The sequence below is a fragment of the Papilio polytes genome, unplaced genomic scaffold (genome assembly GCF_000836215.1).
Source record: "Papilio polytes unplaced genomic scaffold, Ppol_1.0 DF821511.1, whole genome shotgun sequence".
NCBI classification, from domain to species: Eukaryota; Metazoa; Arthropoda; class Insecta; order Lepidoptera; family Papilionidae; genus Papilio; species Papilio polytes.
In genome coordinates, this window is record NW_013527693.1 from 1,666,774 (window position 1) to 1,676,405 (window position 9,632).

General features: G+C 32.1%; 2 protein-coding genes across 3 annotated transcripts in view; one reads left to right on the forward strand and one right to left on the reverse strand.

The window, feature by feature from the left end:
• Positions 1–3,225, reverse strand: part of LOC106108430 (breakpoint cluster region protein-like) — an 18,008-nt gene extending 14,783 nt beyond the window's left edge. The window contains exons 1-6 of the mRNA XM_013289595.1: positions 2,805–3,225; positions 1,234–1,480; positions 953–1,145; positions 505–661; positions 177–429; positions 5–60 (exon numbers count right to left, since the gene is read on the reverse strand). Coding sequence (XP_013145049.1) covers positions 5–60; positions 177–429; positions 505–661; positions 953–1,145; positions 1,234–1,480; positions 2,805–3,083 — 1,185 coding nt within the window. The 5' untranslated portion in view covers positions 3,084–3,225. The remainder of the gene's footprint in view (positions 1–4; positions 61–176; positions 430–504; positions 662–952; positions 1,146–1,233; positions 1,481–2,804) is intronic.
• Positions 3,226–3,470: 245 nt separating this feature from the next.
• Positions 3,471–9,626, forward strand: LOC106108614 (armadillo repeat-containing protein 5). Of its 2 annotated transcripts, none has more exons than XM_013289866.1 (12): positions 3,471–3,817; positions 4,063–4,289; positions 4,694–4,922; positions 5,003–5,171; positions 5,299–5,469; positions 5,716–5,915; positions 6,147–6,468; positions 6,545–6,730; positions 6,908–7,163; positions 7,232–7,340; positions 7,411–7,556; positions 7,676–9,626. In XM_013289866.1, the coding sequence occupies exons 1-12, from the start codon at positions 3,572–3,574 to the stop codon at positions 8,433–8,435; spliced, it is 3,021 nt and encodes a 1,006-aa protein (XP_013145320.1). In that variant the 5' UTR covers positions 3,471–3,571; the 3' UTR covers positions 8,436–9,626. The 2 variants fall into 2 exon arrangements, with proteins under 2 accessions (XP_013145320.1, XP_013145321.1); XM_013289867.1 differs by having other exon boundaries at positions 6,911–7,163.
• The last annotated feature ends 6 nt before the right edge of the window (positions 9,627–9,632 follow it).

A 9,632-nucleotide genomic window follows, 5' to 3' on the forward strand; every position in this document is an offset into this window, starting at 1 on the left:
CTGCGCTCAGCGGCAGCGTGCTGGTGCCACTCGACGCATCTTCACTCGAACCCGTACCACCTAACAATTATTCTTATAAAGAACACATATCCCTAAAATCCCTCAATAATATCGATTACCATAGATTGCTCACATTGATTGATTTTTAAAGCAAATGATTAGTAATATTAACATACCTGCTTGTATATAAACATATTCTCCATCATTTATATCAACTGGTACTTGATCGTAATATGGTTCATCCTCATTGGTAGGAACTGCCGCTGGAATACTCTCCAGTGAGACGGGGGCTGATTTGTCAGCATCATTCCCCTCAGGTAAGTCCGGTGTAGTTGAGGTTATTTCCTCATCTATTGACCTCGGAGTAGCAGCACCTCCCGAGCGTTTACGTTCAGAAGACAAGGAATTTATCGATTCATAGCTTTTTACCTACAATAAATGTAGTCTTATAAATTAAAACCTGTCATCTTTTTAATGTTCTAAATAAAATGTAGAAATACTTACCCTTTCACTTATTGAGGGAGTAGAAGCCCGGCTGGCTATAGACTCTCGGGATTCAGCATTCCGAAGTCTTCGTCCCAGCGAGGAAGGAGGGCTGTCTTCTGGAAGGCCACTTTCTGGTAATGATGCACCACGTTTGCTGAACACTTTCGGTGGAGGCCTATTAGAAAAATAAAAAAGATCTGATATATTTAAAACTCATTAATAGGTCATGTTTTGTTAATTATGAAAAAAGGAATTTAATTTATATTGTAAATAATAATGAATATCGACAATAATAGGATAAATAGAATAGAAACCTATGCATAAAATTTAAATTTGTAGTTAAATAAACAAGTTATTTGTTCTCGAGTTACCAAAAAAGACCATCAAACACACTAAAATAATTTTAACCAGATTAAAAAAACATTTACTTTTTCTGCACACATAAGAGACTGCAAAAAGAACTTACTTTGGTGGGACTTTTTTCTTAGCTGCTACTGTTGAATCCGCAGTAGCACTTTCAGGTGATTGCGGTGAATTCTCAGTCTTTTTAGATGCATTCTCAGCCGCTTTCAGACCATTTACTTCAATTACTGTTACAAAATCACCAGTTTGAGACATTGGACGGTTTTTAGCATTAGTTGGACTTTTTTGTTCTACAGCTACTGTAAATAATGATTTATAATTATTATAAAACATTCAGAACTTATATAAGGAATTCATAAACACAATGTTATTGCAATTTCTTACCATTACTATCATTTTCTGGTTCAGTTCTTTGTACCACTTCACTATTACACCTTCTCCTGGCCTCTACAGCTAGATTTGTAGAGAGCTCAGTGATGCATTGGTTAACAGAACTCCTCTCTCCGATATGCACTGGCTTTGGCCTGAGATGCACCTCTTCAGTCTCTAATGGTTCATTAGTAAGTTCTTCATTATTACTACTTGTCAAACTAATTTCACTCTTCTTTGACAGTGAATCTGTATTTGATTCCTAAAACAGTATTAATGATTTTTATTTTAGCACAAAAACAAAAAATAACATTAATTTGCTGTTAATAATGTATAATAAGAAATAATGAATTCCTTAAGAATTCTACTTAAGGACATCTTCAAATGCATTGCTTAGTTTCCTGTTAAATCATATTTTATTATCTATATAAATATATAAATAACTAAAGTTCCAGGATTAACACACCATAACAAAACAAGTAAATTAGTGATAAATTCAAATAGCAGTCCTTTAAGTATATGATTCACTTTAGCTTGGTATTCAAGTGTGGATTGATATGTTGAAAAATCATTAAACAATGGTTACTGTCATGGGTATAAATGCATTTATTATCTGTATAATAAATGACATTAAATGAATCATTATTATAAGGAGTACACCTCTACACATGTCATTTACTATATACCAAATATAATTGTTGAACTATAAAAATATTACTCTTCTAATTCATATATTGTCTAATATAAAAAACTAAAAGCATACAAAAGCAGTTCCCAAAGTTCATTAAAAAAAAATTAGATTATTATAAAAAATATTTACTTTTATCAAAGATTCACTTCTATATGTTTTTTGTATGTGTTTAGTCAATGTAAACTCACAATCAGAACAGTAAATAAATAATAACCTACATACATTTGCAAATGTTAAATGATCCAAGCATAAGATACAGTTAATTGATTATCAAGTATATTGCAGACACTGTTACTCATGGATATTTATAAGGTTACTATGAATAACAAATACAATTCTTCTTTTTCAGCATTAAGTATGCTTTAAATTAATATGTCTGTATTATTTAATGTATAAATAACTAGTTTTCGCCTTAGACACTGTCCACATGAAATTTTAAAAAAAAGTGAGTAACCTATGTGTTCTTCCAGACTATCCTCTACATTTATACTAAATTTTATCAAAATCGGTTTACCCATTTAGGCTACAAACTTTAATAAACATCCATCTAAACATTTGCATTTATAATATTAGTATAAGTATGATATTATACCCAATTAATAATTCTTAGAAATGCCACACAACTGTTAGAACAAAATAGGATGATTCATACTAGTTATCCTTAGTCTTAGCACTATAATAACAAAGAATAATCATGAATTGTTTGGGACAAGAGTGCAATAAGAATTAATTCCAATTAAATAAAAACTACAACCATATTAACTTAACAACAAATTTCATGGAAGTTTATGAATAAAAATACTATTAAAAAGAAAACATTCAAATGTTTACTAAAGTAATATCTAATATTTATTATCAAAGTTGTTTTAAAAAAAATATAAAGGTAACACGATACCTGTTTGCTATCAGGAGTCTTATCGTCATTGGTGTCAGTCCCAGAGGGCGGCGCCGCCCTATTGCTTTGAGCAGCTGCTTTATGCTTCTCAACATCTGACAGCAATGTCTCCAAATATTCAACGTAAAATTCCTCCTTCTCCAATTCTTCTCTAAGTATAGCTACTTTCTGTTTATGTTTTGCCAAATTGGCCCTGACATCTTCTTCCCAAGCGGCTGGCAAGGCACTTTCAGGAAATCGTTGCACCCACACACGTTGAAAATCCCCGAAGACGCTCATCTCTCACAAAACGATTTCATGACAATTTTATGTTACAATTATTATCAATCACAGTATCACACACTAGTTTCAATGTAAAAAACGTATCAGAAATTCTGTCATCTCAAAATGTAATTTTTATTATCTTCTTTTTATTTTTTACATTGCTGTCAGGTACTTGAGCTGTGGTACACATTCCGTACAGCCAAAAAATCTTAATATGTCAAAGAAGTGCATAACTAGAAATCTTTAATAAAAAATATTTTCATAAAGTTTAAAATAACTGAAAGTTAATTTTTTTTTGAATTTGATGAAATAATTATAATTCATGTTCTAAATTCCAACACATTTTTCTTCAAATGTCAGTTTATGTCACTTTTGACAATGGAATAATGATTTTATTTTGTGGTTGCCTTCAAACAATAAAATTGATTTATTGTTTTAAAAAATGTTACATTGATTAAAATTGTTAATTTTTTTTGATGATAAAATCTATGAAAGGATAAAAGATGGATAAAAACGATATAGAAACTATTATAAAAGGCCTGAAATCTACTTCATCAACTCGTATTCAAGACACTCTATTAAAAATTAAAAATAATGTAATTACCAGTAGTCAGGGTCTGAAAACATTTAGAGACTGTGGTGGCTTACATAGTTTATTACCTCTTCTTCGAAAACCAAATGAAAGGATGTTGAATACAACTCTAAGTATCCTTGGCAATTGCTGTATAGATGAAGAAAGCAGTCTTATGGTATGTATACCTATTTCCCTTCAAAACAGTTAAAAATTTATGTTAGAGGCACAGTCAAATAAGCGCTGAACTTGTAGTCACGCACCACAATTATTTAAGATTCCGAAATTCGAAATGTGTATTTAACAAACTACCTTCATATTGGCACATTGATGAGAAAATTATTCTTTTATATGTATTTGTATTTGATAAAGAATAGATACAAGATTATAAGACTTGTAGTAATGAATTTAATGTCATTTAAGGTTGGAAAATCAAATATATTTCGCCCTTTAATATCTATATTAAAGACTGTATATCGAGACAGTATATTAGGAAGGACCTGTAGGTTAATAGGCAATTTAGCACAAAGACATTCCAATGCTAAAGGATTACATGATCAGGGAGCAGTAGAAGTGATTGTTGCTTTAATTGAAAATAGAGACAACAACACATCAATTGCTACATTAACAATGGCTGTTCGTGCAATTAGGTAAGAAAAAAGATTTTCTCTATTGTAAACTTAGGAACTTGTCAAAACCATATTCATTGTATGTTAACTATACTACATCTATTATTCATTGTTGGATGTAAGTTATAGAAATTTTGGATGTTGTATATGTTTTCTTACAGTTCAGATGAATAGTAATATTTATTAGGTGATTTTGTTTGTGCAGAATTAAGGAAAAACTAGTAATATTTGTGATGTATTACTCATTGAAAATGTAGCTTTTTTAATGACAAAAGTAGTTTCTATCAATTATGCTCGCAACAGGGTCGCTTTCCACTTCGGTGGCCTCCTGCTTGTTTCCCACCTTATATTATAAAAAAAAACTAGATGTTGCGTTTACATGTTATGGATAATTAAATTATTAATTCTTAATTTATGTACTCTAGGCAACTTTGGATGGTAACAGACAAAAGGGAGGAAATGCTAAGTGTAAATGCTGTAAAATGTGTTGCTGTATTGTTAACAGTGCAATGTGAATCTGCCGGTATCCTAGATTCACCTAATCCCATTAGTGAAGTAGAGGAATTAGGGAAAAGCCAAGAGGAACTCATTAATGGTATTCTAAAATGCTTAGGATATTTTACAACATACTCTAATAAACAATGCGCTGAACAGGTACTAAATATTATTTGTTATGGACAGATTTTACAGAGTTAAATTCATATTTTTTACCATTACTTGAGTGACTTTTACAGATACAGGGTGATGGCAGGGGATACAAGTGTTTAGTTGCGTTGACAAAATTATTTGAGTCTACTGCACTAAAATGTTTAACCAATTTATGCCATATCACATATTCTCTGCCTCTGTTAGGCACAGCCGGCTTTGTGGAATGTTTAGTTGAGATATTGCAAAAACTATCTGGTAATTTTTTGAATTTATAAAACATAACTTACATATATTTAATATTTTAAATATATGATATCTCTTGAATTATATTTTCTTAAATTAAAATAAATTTGAGCTTGTAAATATATATTTTTTTTTTCAGATGTATCATGGTGGCCGGAGGGATCAGGAAAGGCTCTTGCCCTATTGAGCAGTGACTCACTAAATCGACTTCGCATCCGCGAATGCGATGGCTTGGCCCTACTTATATCAGCAGCAAGAGTCAACACAAATGTCATGCATTCTTTCATTAAATACTATTTTGATTCCATAGGTTAGTATGGGTAGTGATATTCCATACTCCGTTACTGTAACTTTCTTTAACATTATCTAAGTTCCCATAATTTATATAAAAATTATAGGTATCCACTACACTAAATACAAGTGCTGTGTTGCAAATTTTGTAAAGAAAAATTGTTAAGATTAGAATGATAATTAACTTTAGTCTGAAAAACTGTTTAAACCAAGTATTTTATTGTGCTAGATAAATTTAATTTACATTCAAAATGTATTATTTTAGCATTCGAAATTTTCGTTAACGTGGGTCTAATAAATTTACTAACAGAAAAATTAAATGAGCATGTTTCAACAATGGATATTGAACACAAGAAAAGATGGGAAACTGATAAATATAATTCAGAACCAAATTTAGCATTACTTAAAATGATTGAAGGTTCTAGGGATAGTATCGACAGATACGGTAATATAAGGAGCAAAAATGTAAGTTTTTTTTCCTTTGTAAGAAAAACTAAAATTGACTTCCTCGCTACTTTAACGTGATTTGCGAATATTAATTTTCATTTTGCAGAGAAATCTATCATACGTTCTCTTGATATTACCATTGCTGAGTAAACATTTTTTTTACATTTTTAGGGTTTCTATTCCTTTTTTATTATTCGATTCCTATTTGATTATAAGTTCAACTATATATTAAATATAATTTTTTTTTAGAAGCCAGTAACGTATGCTGAGTTAGTACGTAGCAGGAGGAATAATTATGTGAGATGCGAACATAAGACCGATGGATGGCTATTTCAAGTCCTACCGTCTACTCCAGATCCAAATGACTTGTATCCTTTGTCACCTTGTTCCGACATGAATCAATCTGGACCGGCAAGTCCTGAATACGGACCGGCAAGGAAAAAGATGCGATATGACTGGAGTCCAGAGTCCAGTGTCAGCGCGGGTGAGGGTAGTTCTGCATCGCCGTACTGGGCTGATTGGAGTCCTCAAAGTTCCAGTAGTCCTACTTCACCATTAAGTATTAGTGAAGGTAAAACCATGTCTTATATTCTTTTGTGCTGTATCTATTGCTTTTGTTTTATTTGTATATTTATTCTATGACGCAGATAGTGCAGATTCAGAGATATCTGGTAGATATTCGCCGGTGTGTAGTGAGCCGGAGGCAGACGGTAGCGCGTCCAAACTGACCGCGAACAAACTCCTCAATCTAGAAGCTTCCGAAGTCGACCACGATTCAGATGAGTTAGATACGGCTGATGATAAAAGTGAAGATGATCAAGAAAATTCACAAGGTAACTAAATATCAAAAGTGACTTGAGAAAGGTAACTCACGTTGAGAGCCAGCCAAGTTATCTAGAACCTTTTGATAAAGTAATGTTAGGGCTATACCGTCATTAAATAAAGATTTAACCTTATTTGCATAATCTGTGAAAAACTTTTATGTGGTTAATTGATACTTTTAATTGCAGAAGAAGATGATGATGACGATGATGATGATAACCATAACGTGGTCATGAACTTCAAATTGACGGACATAGGGTGTGTTTTTATTCTACTACTCCGAGTGGCGAGTAAAGAGTCACTAGAAACGGAAAATGAAATAGATCCAGATGATAAGATATATTTACTGTCTAGACCGGATTGTTTTAATGGACTATTGAACTATGTCGAACGTTCCAATTCTACTTTCAGAGAACCCTCACGTTTACTAAAGAGAATTGCGAGGTAGATATCATTTTACTTACGTGTATATGGGTAGTATTGTGTTTTTATTTGATTTTTTTTAATTACAGCAGTCCTCTTTCTTTTATGAATGTGTTAAAAGAAAGATTTCCACTTAGATTGTATAATACAACACAGAATTCGAAACATCCTAGGAACGAATGTTCACAATGTGTTGAGGTAAGTCCAAAGAGATTGCGTTTTTCATGTTGCATTAATAATTATTGAATCCTTAAATGTTTGTTTTCAGATTTTTAAATTATACTCGAAACTCCTAGCTCGTTTAACAATAATGGCGGAATCTAGCTACGGAATAGGCGAGATATGCTATCAATTGCAAAAGGGGAGCCCGGACGTTAAACAAACAATAACCATTACACTACCCTTTCTAGTATGGTTGGTAAAATTTAATGAATTTAACAATATTTTACATTATACGACCGCACAGTCAAATTGTGAATTCGCGGATCGATTACCCTTCAATAAATATTATTAATATTGCTTTCATATTCCAGCGTACCAAACCTTTTAAAGAAATATTTCATTGATTGCAACGCGTTGACTATGTTACTTACTATAATCTCCGAATCCAGCGAAGACAGTGAAATCGCCATTGCGGGGTTAATTAAGTTAGCTAATAATTTAAATATTAAGGATCCAAGGATTTTACAGAATAGATATAAAGATAAGGTATCCATTAGTTACGATCCAATACTCGATAATCTCTTAGACAATGATATTGTTACTTTCGAATTAGACGATTTGAGTACAGTTAGAGCTAACAAATTGTTCCTCTGTCAGAATTCCGAAGTGTTTACTGCAATGTTGAAGGGATGTTTTATGGAATCCGGTAAAAGTTGTGTACGATTGCGACAAGCGACAAAATCGGCGCTCGAATATTTGTTTACGCTGTTACAAAATGGTTTGAACGACCCAAAAAGCGAAGTTGTAGTATTTCCAACGGAAACCTTGGAGATATGTCTCGAAGCGTTATTATTAGCCGATAGATTCTTATTTGAAACGCTAAAAGATATGTTAATTAGTGGTATTGTGCAGTTTTGTCTCTGCCCAGAATCCGTTGAAAGAATTTACACATGGTCGTTAAGCGATGGTATGGGATTTTTATCCGTTGAAGTAACTTCATATTTGTTGATGGGAGAGATGAGTAAAATCGAATGTTCACGTTTCTTTACGAATATCCTTTCTTCGAAGTATAAAGATCAATGTCTTAATGATATAAAGTCAATGCTTACGAGGGAACTGGTAAAATATTAAAACAACTTTCGCCTAATAACTTGCCATTACGATACATAACACATTGTATCTTTAGAAATTCGACTACTGTTTATAGAAGTACTCCTACACTACTAAGTAGTATGGTTTATTAATACTTTATTATCGTACCACCGTTCTTACACGTCAACGTAAAAAATGTATTTAACTAAGTAAGATATATACAGGTGATTCTTAACGGACTGATCAACGGTTTTGTGGAGGTAGCAGACCTCAATAGCTATCATTAAACGCAAAGAATGTTGCCCGATTTTCTATAGTATAGACATGGGCGAAGTTTTTGAAAAATCTTATAGAAAAAAAGTTGGTGTAAATAAAATAGTTAAAGAAAAAAATGATCACTGTAAATACATTATTTTGGACGTACGATCAAATTTACCGAAACCTATTTTTTCCGAGTTTTTTACAAAAAATTAAATAACTTTAAAACTATAGAAAACCAAGCAACATACTTTGTGTTTAAATAATCTCTCTTGTGGTCCTCTACCTCCACAAAACCGTTGATCCGACCGTTAAGAATCAGCCTGTATAAACGTCTCCAATAGGATTCGAACCTCACGTACATTTAATTTCCAAATTATTGTATGATATTTAAGGTTTAAAAATATTTATACTGCAGTAAGTAAAAAGAGCGTTGGAGATTCAGAAGTTTAAACACTTGACTTCTTATCCTGGGTTCGAATCCCGCCATGTACCAATGTGAATTTAAATTTTCGATTTTCATATGTACTCATAATTTATCCTGTACATATCGACGAAAAAAGTTTAAGATATGTTAAGTCAACCAACATGCAGTGAGCTAGAGTGGCTGACATGTCCTAGTCGCCTCTAACTTACGATAGGCTCTGAGCCATTCAGTGGGGACATATGATAAGTGAGGAGATAATAGTGCATGTGATAAAAATATTTTAGTTATTATTATGGAGATTAAGTTGCTAGGGTGGGCTTAAAAATGTATAATGCATGTGCTTGTTTCCAGTGTTATAGTGTTAGAATTAGTTGATTTTTATATTTCCTTATTGTGTGAATAGCAATACTATGTATTTTAGCACTCTATGTTTAGTAAATAATAGTTTTATTTATTGTCTGTAAATTTATCTAAACTATAGTTTATCTAAATAAGGTTGAGTAGTTTGACACATCTTTAGGAATTTTTACTCACATAAAAGTTGGAATCAA

Coding starts and splice junctions, on each gene's coding strand:
- LOC106108614 (XM_013289866.1), top strand. CDS start 3,572: ATGGATAAAAACGATATAGAAACTATTATAAAAGGCCTGAAATCTACT. Junction 3,818..4,062: donor ATGAAGAAAGCAGTCTTATG/GTATGTATACCT, acceptor ATGTCATTTAAG/GTTGGAAAATCAAATATATT. Junction 5,172..5,298: donor GATATTGCAAAAACTATCTG/GTAATTTTTTGA, acceptor TTTTTTTTTCAG/ATGTATCATGGTGGCCGGAG.